At 45.9% G+C, this 23,814-nt stretch overlaps 1 protein-coding gene across 4 annotated transcripts in view; it reads left to right on the top strand.

Moving 5' to 3' along the window:
• The first annotated feature begins 10,016 nt into the window (after positions 1-10,016).
• Positions 10,017-23,814, top strand: part of CACNG5 (calcium voltage-gated channel auxiliary subunit gamma 5) — a 49,446-nt gene continuing 35,648 nt past the window's right edge. The window contains exon 1 of one of the 4 annotated variants that reach the window (XM_035104016.3): positions 10,017-11,589. In XM_035104016.3, coding sequence (XP_034959907.1) covers positions 11,579-11,589 — 11 coding nt within the window. In that variant the 5' untranslated portion in view covers positions 10,017-11,578. Of the gene's footprint in view, positions 11,590-19,603; positions 20,201-23,814 lie in introns of those variants that run through there. The other 3 variants (XM_088662985.1, XM_035104017.3, XM_088662986.1) reach the window with 3 other exon arrangements.

The following is a 23,814-nucleotide window of genomic DNA, read 5'->3' as shown; positions in this document are numbered from 1 at the left end:
GCTGTCACATACGAGACTCTATAAGAACAAGGAGAATGTACAAGCAAAACTCCATCTTAACACAATTGTTTTTTTGTTTTTAAATCTACTTTCCTTGTCTAAAAAAGCCCCCTTCCCGCTTTGCACCTTTGTGAAAAGTACCATATAACTTTGACATTCAATTTTCACATCTACTCCATTCCAAACCACTACCACTTAAATTTTGTTTCCATTCTCACTGCAAAAACTCAGGGTACATTTTCACTCAACTTCCTCCATGGCACCTGCTTGGGTTGAAAATTTGCTTTTGTCTCACATTGGAAATTTATCTCCTCCTGCGCTTTAGCTGTGATTCAGCATCCAAAGGTGTAACAAAACATCAAGCCCTCTGCACTTCTGACCATTCCACTAACTAGATATTTGTAACAGAAGTTCACAGGAGAACTAACATTTCTGCAAGGCACCTGGGCAAAATCACTTTGCTTTAATCCACACTATGAGATCCTCTAACCATGACAATTCTTTTCAAATGTTGCTCAGTTCCTCTCTGTAACCATGTCAGCAGAATGCAAAAAAGGAAATAAGCTAATAGAACATAAATATCTCATACTCTCAAAGCGAGCACCTGCTCTAGCAGAAGGGGAGAGATGATCGAGTCACAGTGCTGCTGGAATTTCAGGTCAGATGGAGCTCATTAGAAATCGGTTGCTGAAATACCCTGGTGGATTAAATCCTCCTCGAGGGAACAGTTAGTGCTTTTAGACTGAGATGCATGCAGAGGCATTGTTATTTTGTACCTTGGCTTATGTAGAAGACAAACTGTCAGATCCATAAACAGGTATATGAAAAGCCTTAATAGTCCTGTTGACCTGACACTCTCAGCAAGCAAATGTCAGCTGCATTTATAAAAAAATAATTGTGTAAATGGCCAATACAAAATTTATCCTTCAGAACCCCCGGAACAATAGTCTGGGGGCAATTCCATGTCCTTGTGACACAAATCTCACAAGGAACATAAATAAATGCAACTAAGGGCACCTAATCATATTTACCATGTGACAGTGGTTAAGAAGGGCTATTTCCCTGCCACCATTGCATTCTCAGTGTCGAACTAGCATCCCAGTCACTGAGAGGAAGTTCTTCATTACTGTGTTGATAAGTATACTGTATTAGACATGATCCCTCTATTCGACCAGCTAAAATAAATTAACTTCAGAAAATACTTCTATAGGACCTCAACAGTGTACAGAAGTCAGTGTACATTGAAGTCAGTGTATATTGCAGTCAGTGCAATGTAAGCAACCTAACTCAGTTTAGGCTTTACAGTCTATGACTCTAATCTGATGTTAATTTATGAGCAATTTATTTTTAGGATTGGGCAGCTTTCCTGAGACACGCTCCTCTGCTGTTCACCATTCCTCCCATTTTTGCAATCTTAGAAATAATACCATATTGCCAGCAATATTCTAGGAAAAGTCATGTGTCCCAGAGAATTTTGTGCTTCCACACACCTGTGACACAAACCTGATTTAAGGAAGCAAACCCTCGGCAGCTTAGAGGTGTTTTCAACCCACTTCTCTTGCTTCTCACAGCCAGCAAAAAAGAAGAAAAGAAATTCTTGCTACTGTGAGGGAATGTCGTGAAGCGAGCCAGCCAACCCCGATATGCTTCAATTCCAGCCTGCCTCCTGTGGGCAACATTTCACAGAGTCTGATAATATTTATTTGTTAAAGCTATTTATATACTGCCTATAATACAATATAGGTAAAGGTAAAGGGACCCCTGACCTGGTCCAGTCGTGACCAACTCTGGGTTTGCGGCGCTCATCTCGCGTTGTTGGCCGAGGGAGCCGGCGTACCGCTTCCGGGTCATGTGGCCAGCATGACAAAGCCGCTTCTGGCAAACCATAGCAGCACACGGAAACACTCTTTACCTTCCCGCTGTAGTGGTACCTATTTATCTACTTGCACTTTGACATGCTTTCGAACTGCTAGGTTGGCAGGAGCTGGGACTGAGCAACGGGAGCTCACCCCGTTGCAGGGATTCAAACCGCCGACCTTCTGATCAGCAAGCCCTAGGCTCTGTGGTTTAAACAACAGCGCCACTTGCGTCCCATAATACAATATAAAGGTGGTTTAAACAAAACAAAAACGTAAAATCTCTTAAAATACAACAGCAATAAAAGAAAATGTGTACTGACAATGCTGCTTGGTTTAGCAAAAATGTTACGACAAATGGCTGGCAATCAATAGCCAGCAAAAGCCTCAGCATAAACAGGTAAGTTCTCCTATTTTTGCTAACACTCGTACCCAATATCAGCTCTTTTTTTAAAAAATAATAATATTTTATTAATTTTCGCATAATAAAAAGAACATACAAAAGCAGACATAACATGACAAATTTTCCACCTACTTCTGTCCACCCTCCAAGAGCCCTCTCCTCCCACAAGAGGATCCCCCGAAAAACAGGCAGTCGATAGTGGTTCATTTTTATGATTGAATTTCTCCCCACTCCTCCCTCCCACCCCCAGAACCCCCCCCCCTGCCACCAAGAGGCTCCAGGTTTGCAGGAGAGATGCAAGTGGGTATCCATCCAACCATCTATCTAGTCTTAATACTCCCTCATAAAAAAAGAAAAGCAAAAAAAAGAAGAGGAAGAAAAAAGTAGGAAGAAAAAAGACAAAAAAAGAAAAAGAAAAAAATTATTATTAGCTAATCATTTTTCATAAACATTATTTTTATGTGGGCTTCCCCGATCTCCCCTCTCTCTGATTTTCATTTTGAATCATATTTAACAGTTATCTTATCATATTCCTCAATCTATTTTTAATCTTTCAAATCTTATATTAATCTACTATCCATATTCTTTAATAATTCTCTTTTATCCCCATTTCTCACCCCCTTCCTCCCCCGCCCCCCAGAACCCCTCCTGCCACGAAGAGTCCCAGAGGGCGGAAAAAGGAAGGGAAGTGAGTCTTTTTCCAAATTGGATCCCTCCACCCCCCGTCCCCCCCACCCCAGAAGCCCCCCCTGCCACCAGGGGCCCCCAGCCTGGGGACGACCGACAAGGGGGGAAAGCCCCCAACCGTCCCAAATCGTCTTACCAAAACCATCATATTCCCAATTGCTATTACATCCAGCTTCTGTCAAACATACATCTTGTTCCCTCCCTTGCCACAATTTTCTTCCAAGGACCTCCTTATATTTTAGATCTTTTTTTTTCCATTCCCAATCTTTGATTTATCAATTATTCTCAATTTTCCCTCCCCCTATATCAGCTCTTTTAATTGGGGGGTGGGTTGGGTATCCTTTCAATCCTCGCTGCGAAAAGTGAAGTTACAGGGAAACAGGTAGAGGGCCTTCTCGGTAGTGGCACCCACCTTTTGGAACACTCTCCAATCAGATGTCAGTGTGATAACTATACAACCTTTAGAAAACATCTGAAGGCATCCCTGCATAGGGAAGTTTTTAATCTTTATAATGTTTCATTATGTTTCTATATGTGCTGGAAGCCACCCAGAGTGGCTGGGGCAACCCGGTCAGATAGGCAGGGTACAAATAATAATAACAACAACAACAGCCACTACTACTACTATCCTGTCCCTTTCACCCAGATCTCTTGTACTTCTGATCTCATTTCTTATTTTGTTAGCTACATTCTACAATGAGCAATGTTTGTACCCTTCACCATCTGCATCTGTGCATAGCTGCCAAGTTTTCCCTTTTCTCGCGAGGAAGCCTATTCAGCATAAGGGAAAATCCCTTTAAAAAAGGGATAACTTGGCAGCTATGCATCTATGCCTTTCCTGTTTCTGCCAGCAGTTGTGTGTTTAGACCTTTAAACCTCCCCTTAAATGAATTCACACAAGACTCAAATTTTTGGTTTGGTTTTTGGCAGAATTTAGGCCACAACTTTATTGATTACAGCAAGTGAGTGGTCACATAGGCTCTGGTTCGACTAGCTCCCTGCACCGTTGCAGGTAGTGCTGACCTAGGGCTCTACCATAGGTCAGCCTAGGGTGAACACCTGGATTGGCGGAAAACTGGGGACATGCTATGTCCACCACCCAGATGTCCCCCTGGACTCAGGCACGGGCACAACCCCTCGCAGGGTTGACCAAACCATTGAGTCCCTGGATTCCTTTAACGGAATACCCCTTCACATAGGGGTGGCAAGAGCGTTCCCCCATCCCCATCCCGATCACCTGAACCAGAGCCTATCCACAACCTTACAAGTTGTGACAATTTGCTACGGTGAAACCCAAATGGCACAAGCCAATCAGCCAAATGGGGAAAATTCCTGCCGAGCCCCTGTCCCTGTCCCACGACGGCATAGCAAGGTCAAGCGTGCAAGCCCTAAATATAGGGAGAGGTGGGTGGATGTTCCGATGCGCTGACCAAGAGAGAAAGCTCAGGGTCACGTGCATTGGCATATATAGGTCCCTTGATCCATTTGGCTAGTGTCCTATTGGTCAGATTAAACCCAGCATTAAGGGACCTACCAATCAGGTGTTGTGGCTATCCAATCGTACCCACCCACAACACAAGGTTTTAGTTGCCAGGTCTCACTGCAACACGTGCCCTCTTTGAGGGAGGACACGATCTATGAATAATGTTCCATTTATGTTTTGGATCTTGATATTGGAATAATTTCAGTCAGTAATTGGTGTGTGTGTGTGTGTGTGTGTGTGTGTGTGTGTGTGTGTGTGTGTGTGTGTGTCCTAGTCCTACAAGGGCCATGTCCAAGATCTCCCTCTTTCCCTCTCTCTCCCTTTTTGATAGAGCCAGGTCTGGAAGCATTCTTCCTCTAATCACTGATGTAGCAGCCCTACTTTTTCCTTGTGAGGGAGGGGGTGAATTATTATTATTACTATTTTTTTTATAAAAAAAATGGTCCTCCAGTTTCTTGCCATAATTGGCTGCAAAGTACAGTACTTCAAAACCCCACCTTGTTTGCCTAACTAAATTGGTGCAGGTGCCACCAGCCCGGAGAGCTTTCCAGCCACCGATTGCTATGGCAACCCTTCGTCTCAGCTATTGCCTTTGCCAGGAGCACAGCTATTTATCTCCCCCTAAAGAAAAAAGAGGCATGAAGTGTATTGAATTCTCCGTTTACCGTGGGATGTAGCTCGGGTCTAAATTGGGAACAGCCTGCATCTCAGGAAGGCTGTCTCGCTGCCCATGTTCAAAGGACGATGAGCTCCATAGTGGTTCATCAACTGAACAGTGCCACCTTAACTGCTGTGGGAATAATACTGTAAATATCTACGGATCTGTGGTTTTGTGTGTGCGCGTGCTTTCTTCTTGTCCCTGCTTCTTACACTTTAAACATCAGCCTGAAGCTCAAATGAAACGTGGCATGCAACCATGGGTGATAGTTTCCTCGCAGAGCAGGGGAAGTCACCTCTGTTGGGGGCAGTCGGAAGCAGAGAACACTCAGAACTTAGCTGCTCCACAATGTACTCTTTTGCCCACACCCCTTGGGATTTCAAATAAGCACGTGCTGTGGGGAATTGCAGCTGGAAGATTTGGAATGGAGAAATGGCACATGCACACGCACTTTTTGACAGGCAGAAGTGGCCTTGTTTAATTTCTATACCAGCCTTCATCCGAGGATCGCAGGGCTGTTTAGAATATAAAAAACGCAAGAATACATACCATAGAAACAAAAAGAACCCCAATTACCCCAGTTTAAAAGGCTATTGAATGTTTAATTAGCCAAAGGCCTGGGAGAAGAAGAGGAATATTTTTGTCTTGGGCTTAAAGATATGTAACGAAGGTGCCAGGCAAGCTTTCCTGGGGAGAGCATTCCATAAGTGGGAAGCCACCATAGAAAAGGCCTGTTCTCATGTTGCCGCTCGCCAGACCTCTTGCAGAGGCTGCACACGAGGAAGGGCCTCAGGTGATGATGGCAGGGGCTGGCTCAGTTTATATGGGGAGAGGCGGACCTTGAGGTGTTGCGATCCTGAGCTGTTTCAGGCTTTATAGGTCAAACCAGCACTTTGAACTTGGCCTGGAAACTAATTAGCAGCCAGCTGGGTCAGGATCAGTGCAATATGTTCAAACCATCTTATCCTGGTAAGCAACCTGAATTCTCCACCAGATGAAGTCTCTAAACCATCAGAGGCAGCCCCACATATAACGCATTGCAGTAATCTAAACTAGAGGTTATCAAAGCATGGGTGACAAAAGTTAGGCTAACCATGTCTAGCTAGGGGCTCCTGTTATCAGCATGTCCATGAGTCAAGCAAGCTTCTGTCACAGTCACAGAAAGAAGACCAGTAAGGAAGTGCCAATTCTATAGGGATGTCATTAGCAGATATGGCGGGCAGGATATTTCTCAACCTGTAGAAGGGAATTCTGAGAGGGTAGCCCAAGGGGCCCTGAGCCCCACCTAAAAAAAACTTCCTGGACCTCTTTTTTTTTTGAACAACTTTTTTTCCTTTGCTTACAGGGCAGCTTTCCCTTTAAAAGTTGGCCTAAATTTGCATCTACGCCCATATATTAGCATATGCACATTTATGTCATAGTCCTGTGCCCTGAGTGTTTTAAGAGTCTAGCAATGTCCCTGGGCTGCCAGCAAGCTTCACCACACAATCCTAGAAGAAGGAAAAGCTTTCCCCCTCCCTATCTTGTAGCTTCCTGCACAATAAAAGATAAAGCTTGAGGTATTATGGAAAGGACCCCTCAAGACGATGAGGGTCAAGGCATTATGGATGCTTCAGATTTGTACCAGCACAGGATACATATGTAGTGCTAGCAAACTCTTGAGTGGCTTGGTAAGTTCCAGTATTTCACCTCAATCAAAGCAAAATTGCAGCTTGGTTCCAAATAGATGCTAGCTGCCAGGTACTTGTAGATGCCACCTCCTCACACAGCTGTCTAAAATTAGGCAATTTCCGGAAATGCTGAGGCACCAACCCTTAATTTAGCATTCTGGTGCCTTTGTTGTGAGAGTGAAGCACAGGAGAGTGAAAAGTGTTCTATTTTAACAGGGCATAGTATGACTTCCTGTCGCACATTGGCCTTTGTTATCCTTGTGACTCAGGCCCAAACCAAATGTGATGGCTGCAGGCCCATCTCTGTAAATGTCCCCATTGCGTATAAAGCAAAGGGCATGAGCTCAATTTATATGTGTAAAAGGCTGTGCATAGTTATGAAGCGCCACCTCACACTTCACCTCCCTGTAGTCTCTCCATCCAAGCACTTCCCTCACAACCAGGACATCTTTGTGAGAAGGTACCGTGTGGGCAAAGAGAAGGTTCAGAACCTCTGAGGCCCAAGTACCTTTTGTCCTTGAAACGGGACCTTCCACCTTTTCATCCGATGTGAATGAGCCTTGCTTTTTCCTTGGCCAATTAAATAAATGCTCATTTATTAACTATATAAGTACTGGTTGGTTAGCCCATTAACCTGCCCATTAAATTTGCATCTGAGTAACAACAATGGGTGGCACCCCCAAAAATACAAAAAAATCCATTAGCACAAGGACTGCTGTCTGCACAACAGAACTCGCCAGAGGACGTTCCATTGCACAATTGGAAATCCTTGAGCTACTGATTAAACATTCCCCCCAAATAAGAATGGGTGAGGTAACTGCAGCCTGTGAATGAAATTAGGCCCACCAGATCCCCCAATTTGCCCTGTGAAGCAATTTCCCCAGCCACACCTACCTCCCACTCACCTGCTGTCCTATGCTCAGCTGTAAGACTGGTAAAGCCATGACTGTAGAGTGGCTTTGGCCCTCTAGATGTGGCTGAACTACAACTCCCATCAGCCCTGGCAATCATGGCCATTGGCCAGGGATGATGGGAAATCAACAACACCTGGAGAGCCAGCGATTCCCCACACCTGATGTGGAGAAACAACTGCATTCCTGACCATTGCTTCGGAAGTGCAGCTTGCATCGGGATCGGGCCTTGTTCGAATTTGGTGCTAAATGTAAACGGTGCTGCTTTCGACTCAAGGCAGATTCACTCCATGTTGTTGATATGTCACCCTAGAAAGAGATCTCTTCATCAACAGGTAATTTTCTCTCCTGTTGGCTTCCCTCTTTGGCTTTCCCTGCCTGCTCCTCAGTCTCACTCTGTTGCCTTCTCACATCCCTTTCCCCAGAGTCCCGTGTAGTTTTTGTGTTTCTCAGCTGGTCCAGGCAACTTTGCTTAGACATTGCTATGTCTGCTGCCGCCTGCTTCCCTGTGCTCTTGGTATTTTTGGTAACTGGCAGAAGTCCCAGCCAGTTATTGGCTCTCATTAATTCCAGTCAGAAACATATAGTTGACTTGGGACTCCTTCGAACATGCAGTTTAGCCCCATGCAGTTTAGCCATCTTTTTTCTGCACCTCTTACTAGCCATTATGATTTTTCTCCCCACTGAAGCTGTTATCCAGTCATACAAATGGCACTCAGCTGCAACCATTTGAAGAGCTGCTGTTGCAGTTTAGGGCCAGAATCTAAAGAACCTTCAGGTCAGAATGTGGTGGCTGGCACCATCCTAGGTGTGTTTTAAGGCTACCATGACGAAAAACCACATCCGCTGTGAGCTGCTTGAGGCTGAGATTCATGTTTATAGACCTTTCCTGTTTTAAACAAACTTGTTTCTATGCAGACAGTGATGGACAAATCAATCAGTTTTGGACAAATCTCTCATTTTTCCAAAAGTTCAGTTTCCCACATTTTTGTATACCAGTTTCCAATATATATTGTCCTCATGAAAATTCATTATTATTTTAAGGCATTCCCCCCCCCCCTATTGCACACATGTTCATATGCAATACGATGGTACATAAAATGTGTTGATTTTTCTAATATTTGGATTTTTATGCACCCTTTGAGTGAGTGAGTGAGTGAGTGAGTGAGTGTGTGTGTGTGTTATCTGGAAAGACAGCTGTGTCACAAAATTTAAAGAAGTGTGAATTTCCAAGGATAGCTGCAAGTTGGTTCTCGGGTTGTTTCAGAAAGTGTGAATTGGGTAGGTTTACATTAAAAACCAAACCAAATTTCTCCCTCTTCCCTACACAATGCATTGTTGCCATGGTCTCAGGGAAGTACAAGATCAGATTCTTCAACTCAAATGAAAGCATTTCTTACGCTTTTTTCCAACCATTTTTTCCCCCAGTTCGATTATTTGGGTATAAAATACACAGAGCAGATCTCAGTCACTGTTGGCCTTTCCTACTCTCAAGTATATATACCATTTTCTCCAAAAATAAGACACCGTCTTATATTTATTTATTTTTCCTCAAACAAACAAACAAACAAACACTATGGCTTATATTCAGGGGATGTCTTAGTTTTTTTCTCCTCCTCCTCCTGCGGCCAGCATTGCTGCTGAGCCTATCACTATGTCTTATTTTCGGGGTAGGCACTATGGCTTATATTCCTTGAATGCTTAAAAATCCTGCTATGGCTTATTTTATGACTACGTCTTAAAATAAGGGAAACGGGGTATATACACTGCATATATCTTAGATCCATTTAACACCTTCTACAGGGCAAAGCTAGGTTTGGCACCAATCCTGGCTCCCTGAGAAGTGTACCTGGCATGATATACAAGGGTTTGCACATTTGTCTTCATTACATTCGCACTTCAGAACATTTCTAGATGTACACTCTAAAACACTATGTGAAGAGGCTCTGAGTGACCTGAATTCAGTTTCCAATTTGCACTCGTGTTCTGACTCCCCTCTCCACACGCACTCCAAGTTAACAGGCTCTTTGTGGGTTATTGAATTTTGTCTGCCGGGCAGATTTTATCTATGGGAAGGAGAAGAATATAGCCAATGCAGATCCTCCTTTTCCTAAACATCCTCTGCTAAATGGCTCTCAACAGAGGAAAATCCAGCTGTTTTCCACCATAGGGCCTGCAGAAATCTCTGCAATTAATGATTCTGAGACTGTTTAAGTGCCCTTTCTTTATATGCAGTCGGGTGAGATTAATGTAATTTATTTTTTGCGTGCAAGTGGTACCCTCCCCCCCCCACCAGCCTCCCCAGGAGAAAAGTCTGAAGTGGAGCTATTACTGCCCAAATGTGCAAAGACACAATGCCACTGATGTCCTCCCTGGCTTTCCGCTCGCCTCTTTTTCTGAACGCAATGCAGCAAGGGACAGAACTGAAAGATGTCGGATGGCAATGTTCTTTTTGCTGGCAATAATGCAGCATCCCTTAGGAAAGCTGGCATCTGCTGACAGCTGCTCTTAAATGCTTATACTGCAAACCTATCTGACCTGAGCTGCGTGGAGAACCTCCAGCTTAGCTTGGATGGGTACATTCCCAGACGTGTGCCTCGTGGCACACTGACTTCAAAAAACCGCACACATGCACACACCTTGGAACTGAGCACCGCTTTAACATAAGCGACCTCAGTCAAATGGGGGGGGGGGGCAGAGAGTTGAATATGTATTGGCAGGGATTGCGAAGAGAGGGAGAGCCACTTCCAGGCAGTTATTGGGAGGAGAGGGAAAGTTCCCAGGGAATGTCTTCAGAGAGGGCAAGGACAGCAGGGGTTCTCAACCAGTGGATGCCCGAAAGCCCTGATGCACAGAGGAACTTGAACCGCTTTGAACACAGTGGCACACACACACCATGCCTGTACAATACCCTGGGATCACCACATAACAGCTTATGTACTGACTGCGCAATAGGAACTCTGCATAGGATTTCTGCTGCTGCTACCTTCTGTAGTTTTCTGGTTCAGCAGGCAGGCAGACCACTGACTTGCTGCGGATTTGACATGCCAGCGGGTCACAAACTGCTAATATTGAAGCTGCTTTATAGGTTATTATTTTCCTAACTTCTGATTCTCTTAAATAACCCCACCCCCCACCCCCATACACCATGCAGGCTGCTGAGAGGTTGGTTTTTGTATTGCTTTTTTTAAAAAAAGTTAATTATTCATTGTCCTTTTTTTGTGCGTGGGTGGGTTGGGTGGGGGAGAAACTCCAGTTTGGGTCCTGCTCCACGGTGAATCAGAAAACCATTTCTTCTGATTTAAGTCGCAGCTTCAGAGTTGCGTAACACAACTCACTGTGGGTGCGCAAGCAGAAATGTGCCAGCGTGCTTTGAGAGTGACAAAGCCCAGCCCTCCCACCTCCCACTGAAGTCAGATGAGATCTTTATTAGTTAGTGTTGCTAAATACCATACATCAATATTTATGTTGGCCTGCAAGAGTCCCCCTGGAAAAGATGAATTAGCATTAAAGCTTTTTGCAATGCAAGGGGGAAAGAAAATGTCATTGCATCAAAGCTCAATACACTGGGAAAGTGAGACAGTTCATCTTGTCTCCAAGGTGTTCAAAGGGCCCCTTCCCAGCCCAGCTCCCTAGGTACTCTTGCGTGTTTGGATTTCAACTCGGCCCAAAGCAGTGACTGCAGCATTTCCCCCTTTTTTGATGCTTTGTTTAGCCATGTCTCCTGTGCTTTGAAGCCTCCTCTTCCACTTGACGTGCTTTTCGCCATGATTCATTGCGGAGAGCTGATTCCAGCAAATGCCCTTTCTCTTTTCAGAACGAACCCAGTTCTTAGACAATGAAAAGGCCTGCTTCTATTGGATTCCTCACCCACCATACACACAAAGAACCATTCGTTTGAGGTAGACACATGTCCACAAGGTAAGTGCTCTACGATATCCACAGCGGAATGCCTTGCTGTCAGAAGTGTGCATCAGATTTGGAGGAAACGCAAATCCTTAAGTGGTTTCTGGCCAGTTTTGGAGGTATTCCGAAACTTGTTGGGGTCAAACTGTGCTCCCTCTGTAATCCTGTAGCTGATCAAAATCAGGGGCCTCTCAAAGTCCTGGGAGAGATTTGGAGATCAAAACAAAAACCTGCAGGCACTGTATCTGCAAAACTTAAAACGTGTCTCTTTCCCCAGGCTTGAAAAGAAGAGTCTGTAGTTTTGAGCCGAGCTTTCAATCACAGGAAAATATTATCTGAGGGCTCTCTAATCACACTGCTGATGTGGAAGGATGTTAAAGTGATGTTGTCACCTTGTTCTTGTGTGCTCTGTGCTCCTTGCTAATTCCGACACAACCACTCCTGTCAAATCAGCCTCGCAGTTGTTACTTTCTGCAACTCAGACTGGTTTTGGTACGCCTGCAAATGGAGTCCGCTTCTGTCAAAAAACAAAACAGATGTCGCCATTTGTTGATTTCCCCATTATAATCAGGTGGGGGGAGGGAGAAAAACTTTTTTGCTCCAGAATTGGGATTCTGATTCAGACCCAGGCCAAATCTCTGCAACAGTCTGAGTTGAATTAGACTGTTTTCCGAAGCACTGAATTGCAGTCTGTGCTGAATCGTGTGGTCGGTGCTCACCCATGGTAGCTGTCCTCTTGCCTTTTATAGAGCACATAATAATAATAATAATAATAATAATAATAATAATAATAAATTCAACTTATACACTGCCCTATACCCGGAGGTCTCAGGGCAGTTCACAACGAGACCACAACATATAAAATCAAACCAAAAGCAGTAACCCCAAAAAGTCACATTCCAAAAGGGGGTTGGATGTCAATTAAGATCAACCAAAAGGTAAGGTAAAGGGGCCCCTGACCATCAGGTCCAGTCGTGTCCGACTCTGGGGTTGCGGCGCTCATCTCGCTCTATAGGCCGAGGGAGCCGGCATTTGTCTGCAGACAGCTTCCAGGTCATGTGGCCAGCATGACACAGCTGCTTCTGGCGAACCAGAGCAGCGCACGTTTACCTTCCTGCCGGAGCGGTCCCTATTTATCTACTTGCACTTTGATGTGCTTTCGAACTGCTAGGTGGGCAGGAGCTGGGACCGAGCAACAGGAGCTCACCCCGTTGCAGGGATTCGAACCGCCGACTTTCTGATCAGCAAGCCCTAGACTCTGTGGTTTAACCCACAGCGCCACCAAAGCCTGGTTAAAAATGAACGTTTTTGCCTGGCGCCTAAAGGTGTATAATGAAGGCGCCCGGCAGAGCAACTGCAATGTAATAGTGTACTAGTGAGCTCAGTATGTTTTTTGCCCATCTAGCTCCTAAGGGCAGGGGGAAATGGAATATTTCTGTAAGCCAGCCCAGTTCCCAGTGTTCTCTACAGCTCTCAACACCAGTCAAGCTATCGTGACGAAGACTCAAAATCCAGAATGGGGCTTGCTGCTTAGTAGCAGGAGAGCAGGTTTAGCCCCATCCTGTGGTACCTGCAGGTGTATCCCTTACCTTCCCCCATATAAAGCACTGCCAGGGCTGGCCAGCCCATGAGGCACACTGAGACAGCTACCTCAGGTGGTAGAATCCAAGGGCACCCTGCCTGCTGTCTCACCATAGCTGGATAAGTAAAGAGAAGCAGCAGTTGTGGGTTCCATTAAGAACTTACCAGAAGGAACAGCTGCTTCTTGCTTCTCCGGTGCTGCTGTGGATGTCCTGCCCGCCTGCCGAAGAAGTGGCTGCAGCTTTTGGGTTTTGATGAGAACTGGTGAGAACCCTGTAAAAACTCACAAGAGCCCTGCAAGATCTTGCTGGGCTCTCACGAGATCTCGACAGAACATGGAAGCTACACCTCAGCGTGACCTCAGTAAGCAAGTCTTCAGTGTGTGTGTGTGTGTGTGTGTGTGTGTGTGTGTGTGTGTGTGTGTGCATGCGCTCAGAGTACTGCCCTTAGGAACGCAGTTGTGTTGAGGGCAAAACCTGCTCACAAAAAATACTGCAGCCCCACAGGGTACAATATCTAAGCAGCCCCTGCAAGCATACACAGGCACACAGCAAATTACCTATAAAACCTGACTTCCGTGTGGCATGCCCTGTTGTGTCTTGCATCGTGAACTTAATCTCCTCACCAGCCTTTGGTGGATTTAACTAAACAGGGCTGCATTGCAGGGTGGTTGAAAGACACCCTCTCTGCTCAAGCGCCGGCTCTTCACTATTAACAGTGGGCTACTTTACAGTTGTAAGCCGCAGTCTTTCGACAACAGCTCGCATCTCCACTCCAGTAACACAGAGGTAACAATGAAGGGTTGTAATTGCATTGTCGTTGGTAAGGCTTTTAAATATATATTTTTACTACCTCTTCTGGAATAAGGTTGAGAGTGCCTGCAAATTAAAACTCACGCAGGCCAGCTCCTCATTGGTGGGGAACCTGCAGCCTGTAGTTCCAAAACTGTGCGTGTGTGTGCGTGTACACACGCCAGCTGAGGCTTTGTTACCTAAAGGGTTCAAAACCATCCTGTCAAATTGCAGCGGTGACTTTAAGACGCAGCATTTCGCTTCTCCGGGCAGCGGTGAAGCATTTCGCTTCTCTAGGCAAGTCGCTGGGTAGCTTGTCAGCCACGGCAAGGGCAGATCGTGAATAATGAAGCCAATGCAGCTTGAGCCATTGTTTTATTAAAAAGACTCGGAGCGACTAATTTGTCAGATCCGAGGAAACTGCTCATTACCGCACATCTTTGGATGAGTTTCCCCTTTTTTATTTTTGTCCTGGGAAATCTCTGCTCTGCTGACTGGTATTGAAAGCTACAAAACTATATATATATATATATATATATATATATATATATATATATATATATATATATATATCTTCTGCGCAGCCTCTCCATTGCTGCTTAATAAAAAAAAGGCTCTTGCCTACGCCCCTCATGGAGTTGCCAAGGCTGCTGAACTATCCACCTCTGTAGCCTCAGCTATTTAGACTCTGGAAATGGGAGCGCTTTCAAATGAACAAGACTCTTAATTCCAGAATAACCAGCGACACAGTCACTCAAAACTAAATACATAAGCCCCCGCAGCCTATCATAAGCTGGATCCTGGCCTGCATCCTGCTTTGGAAAATGGGCATACAGGCTGGGACTTGGGCTGTGCCAGGGGGCGGAGCTAATGAAGCAGGGAGGCTCCCATTGGGTCCACCCCCTGGCCATTTAAGCAGCCTACACCTGGGGCACTACGTGTTTGTTTGTTTGTTCCTTCCTCGGATTTCCCCGCCCACTCACCCTCTGTTTAAGCTGATAGTCAAGGACCTTGTTGTGGCTAGATTGGTAGCCATTATTATGGGGCCAGGTAGGAATTTGTCCACCGGGCAAATTGGCTTTGACCCGGTGGTTTTTTGCCTACCTCATAGCAATCGTCACAACTGGGTTGGGCATTGGGGCAATCCTTTGTCTTGGAAGGAGGGGAGGTTGTAGTCTCCACCTGCCCCTCCAAACGCTGGGGTATCCCGGGGGAGTGGCCATGTCTGCATGCCCAGGTGGGGCCAGGGCCAAAGGCACTCTCCCAGACGGTGGTCCCCACAGGGGTCACCCTATTTGATGTAAATCTTAGGGACCCCCACCTGGATTGACCTACGCGCCACTTCCGGTGGGCGGGCCGGAAGTATTTTGATTGCGCCAGGCTCAAGCCAAACTAGTGCTGATGTCGATATGCTTGCAAGTGCAACTGTTGTGCTGAAAAGTAAGAGCAGGACCCAATTAACTCTCAGGAGCTTTCAGTCAAAAAGAAAGTGGTGTTTTAATATGGTTTGGGCAGTTTGTTTTAGGTATGGAAGCTAAGCGCATTCTACCCTGATATAATTTGTGTATGTGGTATCCCTGATGTTTCCGGTCATCAGTGCTATTTTTCTAGAAAAAGAGGTTCCGGAACTCACCATGAACTCCTCTCTCGTTCTCTTAGAAGGTAAAATTCTAAGAAGTTCTGTAACTGAGTTCCGGCAAGTTCCAGCTGGAAAAAAAAGCCCTGCCTGCCATTTAAGTGCTCAATAAGCACATAAACGGGACAAGTTTCCCTCATTTTTCCCACTGCACATTCTCTGCTTTCCAACTGCTTTCCAACTTCCCCCCAGCTGCATATATTTTTTAATCCAACTGCACACTCAGCCATCCTACCACGTGACTCAAATAACATCCCACATGCCAGTTTGACTCCAGGAAGAGGGGCAAGTTTACCCTTGCCACAAAATCCACTCCTGAAGGAGAAAAAGGAGGCAGTGTTGGAGGGAAGAAGCAAAGGGAGAAGGGGGAGTTGAAACTCATGGTTGAATTTGTTTTGAAATGAAAAAATCGGTGAGGAAAAATTAATCGATATGCAAGTTTTATATCCAATGTATTCATCCTGGGATAATTCCTTTTTACAGACGCTCTCAGATTTTACCTCTCGGTTCTGCATTCAGATAATTGGAAACCTGAATTGTTCTGAAAAATTGCGAGCTCCAAAACATGCCAGTCCAGATGGCAGGGCTACTATGCCTGTAAGCTAAAGTGAGAGAACAGGGAATCTTTTTTTAACCACCACCACAATACTGAACTGCAAATATATATCTACTTCAGCACACAAACTGCCCTTTTAAAATGAGGGTGATTTCTTTTGGGGGGGATTATTGTGTTGTTGTTGTTGCTGCTGCTGCTGTTTTGATTGCGTATTTTGTGGTTTTATATTGTGATTTTATTCTGTGAAACACCCTGAAACCTCCGGGTATAGGGTGGTATATAAATTCAATAAAATGAATAAGTAAACTGTGACACAGGTTGCCATGGAATACTGCAATGTCCTCCAACTTGGACAGCTTTAACAGGATTAGACAAATTCATGGAGGATAAGGCTAGTCATGAATGCTGTATCAGGTGGGCCTATGGCCTGATCCAGAAGGGCTTTCCTATGTCCTTATGACAAAATAAATGTAAGCCAACTTGGATCAGAGAACAGTTAACAGATATGGAGTCATAGCCCCAAAGATCTATGAAGGAGAGGACAATGTGGTTACTTTTATAACTCAGGAAGCATGCCCTCCCAGGAATCATAAGATTGCTCCTTAGGTGTGTATTTCAAAAATGGTAGATTAGAGAGGAAATCTCCATTCAGTGATGCCACTAGGGAATTTTAGATTTGGAATTAATGGTTTAATTGAAATTGTTAAACAATTACCACACACACCCCCAAAAATTGTAATCCCTTTTTTCATAACTGCTTTGACATTCCTAATATGTCAGAGCAAAGAAGAAACCAAGTGTTTTGCCAACCAAGTGCATTTTTGCAATGTAGGCCGCCATTTTGCTTTTCTCTGCCTTCATCCTCTCCATTGCTTGTAGCAACTTATTCTTACAAATCTGCTTCCCACCCGAGGGTTAAATCAGTCACAGTGATCTGGATCTCAGTCTGCCTGGCTTCATGTTGCAAAAGCTCCTCTATTTCAGAAGTTTGTGGGAACTTGAAACTAAGTTGGTCACAGATGGGTTAGTGTGCTTTCTCCTTCACTTGGCGTTCTAGTGAAGAATTTGTGCCTTTCATGTGCAGTAATTCTTCTGGGTGTACAGGATGCTTCAAATTTATTATCAAAACTGAAATATTCACTTATTATCGGGTTGTATTCAAGCTGAACAGCTTGCTTCTTTGCTTCAGCTCCTGTTGGCTCCCCCCACCCACCATCATCTTAAGTTTTAATTTTAAGTGCCAGCAATCTGGTTCCATCCCAGTTCAAGCAGAGCCCATCCCTTTTATACAGACCCAGCCTGGCCTAAATTGCCCCATTGCCTATCTGATCCTTGCTCCCCAGTGCCTATCTGATCCTAACTCCACCTCCCAACATTATTGGCTCAATCAAGCATTGAGACTACGTAATGGCACCTGTCCAGCTGTCCCTAGCTGCCTTTCTTTCAGAGGAAGCTACCTTGTAGGCCCTAGCTTTTAGCACCCTACCTGGCAACCTAAATTTTGCTTCCAGGACCATCCACTCTGAGCTTCCTTGATGCCTGGGAGGCAGGGCTTTTTTTTCAGCTGGAAGTCGTCGGAACTCAGTTCCATCACCTCTCAGGTGGGTGCCATTCTCATTGTAAGAGAACAAGTTCATGATGAGTCCCGAAACCTCTTTTTCTAGAAAAATAGCACTGCTGGGAGGTCAGGAGGAGGTAAATAAGGACCACAGGAGTTAAGTAAGTGTCCACCTGGACACAAAACTCAATGGTGTGAAAGAGTGTGCTGCTGACAACATTTCTTTGGGGTGAAGCCTCAAACTCACTGGAGGACTCTTGTCCCAGATAGAGAGCTAAAAGATCTAGAGCTCTCCCTGGACACAACTCCTGATCTTGGATGTAGCTAATATTGTAGGCTAATAGTGAAGTTCCCTGGACTGATTGATGTAGGGTTGAATGCCATTTGTTTCTCTTCATCACTGCATTACTCAACACTGCATGATTCACTATTGTTTGCATGTTTGTTTGTTTGTTTGTTTGTTTGTTTGTTTCATTGATGCATCACCTCCCATGAGGCATCCTGGAGCAAATATACAAAGTCATAAAGCATATATAGAATAGTTGCATATATAAAATCAATTAAAACATTGAGTCTGTACTTTGTAGTTCTTTTAGAGCCGTGCTGTATTTTTGTCCTTCCAGGCTGTGATATTTTACGTTTTACACTTTAGATTCTTTTTTCCTACCTTTCTTTTTGCCAAGTTTGTACCTCTTAACAAAAATCAATTAAAAAAAATATTAAAATTAGGTTGGGGAAATTAAAGCACTTGCATCTATAAAAACTTTCTTTTTAAAAGCCATGAAAACAACAATAGCGCACACACAGAAAATCAATACGGATACCAATTAAGATAAAGATTTCCATTTAGAAGACTTGTTGAAAGAGGAACGTCCTTAGCAGGCACCAAAAATCAAACAAAAACGCTGTGCCTGCCCGATATATAGGGGGTTCCAATGAGCAGGTGTCACCACACTAAAGGCCTGATTCTAGCAGCATGAAGAATTGACCTAGTATTCACAGGATGGTACCTGCAGCATGCTCACTCCTGCAGAATGCAGGGACTGGTTGGCTATGTAAGGGCTGAGGCCACCCAAGTCCCAAGCTATACCAAAACCTTTAAGCTACCCTGGCAGTTAATTGACAGCCAGTGCAATCAATGTGTCAATTGCTGCCATTGGAAAGTGTTGTGTATGAGGTGTGGCACGCAGCGTTTTGTCTCTGTCTGTTCACTCACATGTGCAAGTCATCACTTGGCAACGCAGTCTCAAATGATGGACATGCAAGCAGAAAGGTAGTAATCCCTGCTTAATTACTACCATCTCAAGCTTTAGTAATGTCCCAAAGTTGCAAAGGACCTGGATAGATTTTGGAAGCGGACTACGGCGTGTAACGAATTTTCAGCCATTTGTGTAAGCCTTCTACTGCAGAGCATGACCATAATTTTAGCAATATTTTTTATCATACCCCCCCCACACAGCATGTTTCCTCATTCCCTTAACTTCTATAAGAGAGTTAAACATGTGCTTTGAATATCCCATTGAAAGGAAAGTGATTTCTAACTGTTTAGCTCTGGCATGAATCATACCTTCAATTCTGTTATTTTTAAAATATGTCTACAGTTTATTTATTTTTTTGTTTGGTATACTGCCCCACTTGCTAGATCTCAGAGTGGTTCCCTGTCGTTTTTTTCTGAAAGAGCTTTCACAGATGGTTTTTTTGGGGGGGGGGGTTTAAAATGGAAATGTACTCATTTCTTAACAACAAAGCGAGAGCTCCAGCGGTGGCGGGTTAAGTTAGGGTCTTCCATTAAGGACCCTGCTGGTTCCGACCTTGTCAACCTTCAGTGAGGCACTTCCTGGATCTGATGGGGCGGGCGGCAGGTGTCTTTTAGATGTTGCAGGGCATTCTCCATCAGCCTGCCGGTTATTCCAGGGGGTGACAGGAGGAGGAGACCAGGGGGGTCTCCCCGCCCCGTCCGGCATCCTTGAGCCTGTTCCAGCCTCCAGCCTGCGTCTTCTTCTCCCCTCCGTGTCTCTGCGGGGAAGCGAGCCCTCGAGCTTGCTGGCTGCTGTAATTCAGCAGCGATGCCCAGGACCCCCCTCCCCTCCCCTCCGCGTCCTGGGTGAAGCTGCCAAAGAGACTGCCCAGCCGAGGGAAGCCTGGTGGGGGGGGGTCTCTGCAGCAACACTCCCCGCTGCCACCAGCTCCTCCTGCCGGCGTGCCGCCTCTCCGCCTCTAGGGGGCCCCCTCCCTCCCACGCTGGCCGCCCCTCGAAGCAACGCCCCGAGGGAAGGCGGGCGAGCGAGCGAGCGAGGGATAAAAAGCGCGGCTCTGGAGCAGCACGGAACTCTGCGCGCCCTTCCAGCGCTCCAGTTAGAGCTCCTCGCACCTGCCCGTCCCAGTTCCACTGCCTCAGATCGGAGCGTCGCCACGCCGCAACCTAGGGGGAAAGGGAGCGTCTAAACAGTGGGGAGCTCGGGTCCTTTGCAAAGGGGAGCCCCGGAGTCACCCGGCGCCCAAAGGTAAGAGCTACTTCCACTTTGAATTGGCGAGGAAGGGAGGGTGGCAGCCGGGGGCGTCCGAGGGAGAGCGCGGGGTGCAGGGGCAGGGCGAAGAAATCTCGGGGGGTCGTAAGACGTTTGTGGGGAGGTGTTCATTGCGCCTTGACCATGTGCTGATCAGCAAAGAAGACTCTGTGTTTTGTGTGTGAGAAAGAGACCGATTCTGGACTCCTGGGCTCAGGCGCAACTTTGACTCCCAGAGCCGCGCTTTGGGTGCCCTCGATGTTCCTTTGGATTGTGGGTATATTCGAGACAACCACCTTTCCCCTTGGAGGCTGCAGGCGGTCCTGGCGTGAGACCTGGCGAGAGTGGAGCGGCGCGGCGTGTCATGGGGAGACCCTGACGACTCGATGCAGGCGGTTGTCGCTTTTATTGGAGCATCTGCAGGCAGGCGGGTGGGTGGCGTGCCTGGGTAGCCGAGAACCTCCCCCTCTCCTCCCTGGTCCACACACGCAGCTCATCCTGTAATGCTTGGCGACTCTTGGGTTTAACTGAACGTGTGAGCGGTCTCCACAGACCTGCACTTGAAGCGATGCGAAAGTTCTGCCTGCGGTTGCGAACCTGGGAGGCTGGTTCAGGTGTGCAAGCCACCGCCTGATGTTGCAGTTCTTGGGTGACTGCGACTTAGCTTGTTGTAGTGTTAGGCGCTGTGGAATGGACTGGTGGACCCCGGAAGGCAGAGGCAAAGCTGTTTCTTCTCCCGCTCCATCTGTGGCACCCCAATAAGAAAAGCTGCCCTCCACTCACCAAGCAGGACACTATCGGTCTCTGAATCGGGATGGAGTCTGGAATCTCTGCAGCTTTTCACAAGTGGTGGCGTTTGAACCTTGATCTCAGCTGGGTCCCTTGCATGCGCGTAGCGGGGGGGGGGGCAAGGAGGAACAGCTGCCCCGCCCCCTGAATCAAGTAATATAAATACTTAACTGACTAATCAGGTCGGTTCTGCACCCCCTCCCCCGACAAAAGTCCTGACCCCCCCCCCAAAAATCCTGGCTATGCCCATGGTCCCTTGGAAAGCTCTCACCGCGTGGTAGGGGAGATGGACTACTCGAGCCTAGTGCAATAAACGACAACAAGAGAAGCTTCTATACATAAGTTTGTTTCAGGTGAGAAGGAAAGAGCAGCACTTGCATTTAGCACCAGCTGTCCTGGAAATGAATGCAGAGTTATTCCATTCTCACAGGAGCCACGCCTGAGAGAGGCTTTCCAAGAGTGGTTTTGTTTGCTTATTTGATAGGTTACTAGATTTACGTTTCGGCCTTTTAGGCAGTTTACTACCTAAGCCATATACTAAGATTCCAGTTATTGAAATAATAACAGAATATTGCATTAAGTGTAGCAGCGGCTGATAAGCGTCTACAACAGCGCAGCACCATAATACCACCTGAATGCAGACCACCAGAAGAAAAAGTCTTAATGGTTTTCCAAACTGTCATGCAGAATATGTCCTGGGTAGGACTGAGAGAGACGCTTGCTTAAGAGTCTGGAGAGCTGTTGCTATTCAGTGTAGACCAGGGTTTCCCAAACTTGGGTCTCCTGCTGTTTTTGGACTACAACTCGTATCATCCCTAGCTAGCAGGACCAGTGGTCAGGGATGATGGGAACTGTAGTCCGAAAACAGCTGGAGACCCATGTTTGGGAAACCCTGGTGTAGACAATACTGAAACGAGATGCACCAATGTAACACAGCTTCCTGTGCATCTCCCTTGTTCAAGAAATGCAGGGCCACCACAAGAAAGACTCTGTCCCTGGTGCGCACCAGTTTAACAACTCTCACCAGCGGAACACAAAGCAGGAACCTCAGGCGCCAATCTTACAAGTAGGGCAAGGTGCAGAAAGCCAGTGTGGCGTAGTGGTTAAGAGCGGTAGACTCGTAACCTGGGGAACCGGGTTCGCATCTCCGCTCCTCCACATGCAGCTGCTGGGTGACCTTGGGCTAGTCACACTTCTCTGAAGTCTCTCAGCCTCACTCACATCACAGAGTGTTTGTTGTGGGGGGAGGAAGGGAAAGGAGAATGTTAGCCGCTTTTAGACTCCTTAGGGTAGTGATAAAGCGGGATATCAAATCTAAACTCCTCCTCCTCTTCTTCTTCAGATAGCTCCCTCCGATAGCCTAGTCCCAAGCCAGGCTTTAAATCAGCACCTTGTGCCGGGCCCAGAAATAAACAGGCAGCTGATCTAACTGGTGTGTAATAGCATGTGATCCAAACACCTGTTTCCTAAAAGTGTGCTAACTGCCATATTCTGCACCGTTGTTGTGAAGGTGCTTCAAAAGGAAAGCAGATAGGATCTCCACCAGCCCAGACTGTGCCTGGTATGGGGCCAACTGGTAGAGTAGAACAGTCCTGAGTTCAACGGGACTCTTCTCCTTGCCTCAAATAGCATTCCTGCTCCCCATTATTAGGAGTTTTGCTTATGAGGGCTGCTTCAAACTTCTTATGTTTATATGAAAACGGGCAAATCCCCATTTACACAGGTTCAATGGATGCATGACTCGCCACACGTGCATTGTGCCCAAACCAGACGTGACTTGAAAAAATGGCAAAACAGCCCTAAAAGAGTCCAGAAAGGGTACAAAAAAATAATAATGCATGGAAACAGTGCCTAGCAATCCCACAAGCCTTTGCAAGAGCTCCCAGGAGCCCTTGCACTGACCATTGAAGCCTGTGGAATTTTGAGCATGGACGTTTGGAGGGTAATGATTGTGGTGGAGTTTGGCATTTCATAATTGCTGCTGCTTTCTTAAAGGGTTTCCCCAAGGCTTTCCAGAGGTTTAGAGGGCGTTTGCAGGCTTTTCCGATGGTGTTTCAGATATATTTGATTTCACTTAAACACTTCGTAACCCCCACGTAAATTGGGAACTGCCGTTCTCTAGTTTCCACATTGTTTGCTCATTCATATACAGTACCAAAAAATTATTCCTTGAATATCAGAGGTTGCCTTACATTTGGCTTTAAATATTAACATATGGGTTGTTGGGGTGGGTGGGAGTGAACTACTCCTGACACATTTTTGTTACACCAAACATGAGAAAATGTACTCTCACATGTAGGAGAATGATATTTTGGACTATAAAACTGCTACGAGCCATAAAAATAAACTACCACTGGTACATGACTAGAGGAATGAAGCAGAAAGGACAAAATTAGCATAGTACAAGTTTAGGAACATTGGCAATTAGCTGATTGTTTTTTGAATAACGGTCTTAAATCAATGTAATGTTGGAATGCAAAGTTTTGTGACCTAATATTCTGACCAAAACAGAGGCACGATCCACCCAGCTAAGTACTTCACAGTGGAAGGTGTGCTCAATGGGGTTTACTCCTTGGTAAGCCTGCATAGGATTTCAGCTTTAAACTACCATTGAGTTCGATGGGGAAATTGAGCTTAAATTACTCCTACTTATGACCTGCATTTGAGGTTCATTAAGACCGCAGCTCTCTACACACTTACCTGGAAGGAACTCTCATTGAACTCAATAGACCTTACATCTGAGTAGGCTCACTTTTCTCGGCATAATCCCCGTTAACTATTGAATTACTTACTTCCATGTGAACGTACATACGATTATGCTG

Source organism: Zootoca vivipara, chromosome 2, assembly GCF_965207765.1.
Source record: "Zootoca vivipara chromosome 2, rZooViv2.hap1.1, whole genome shotgun sequence".
NCBI classification, from domain to species: domain Eukaryota; kingdom Metazoa; phylum Chordata; class Lepidosauria; order Squamata; family Lacertidae; genus Zootoca; species Zootoca vivipara.
Note: the sequence above shows the minus strand (reverse complement) of the source record. Positions and strands in the feature narration are given on the sequence as shown.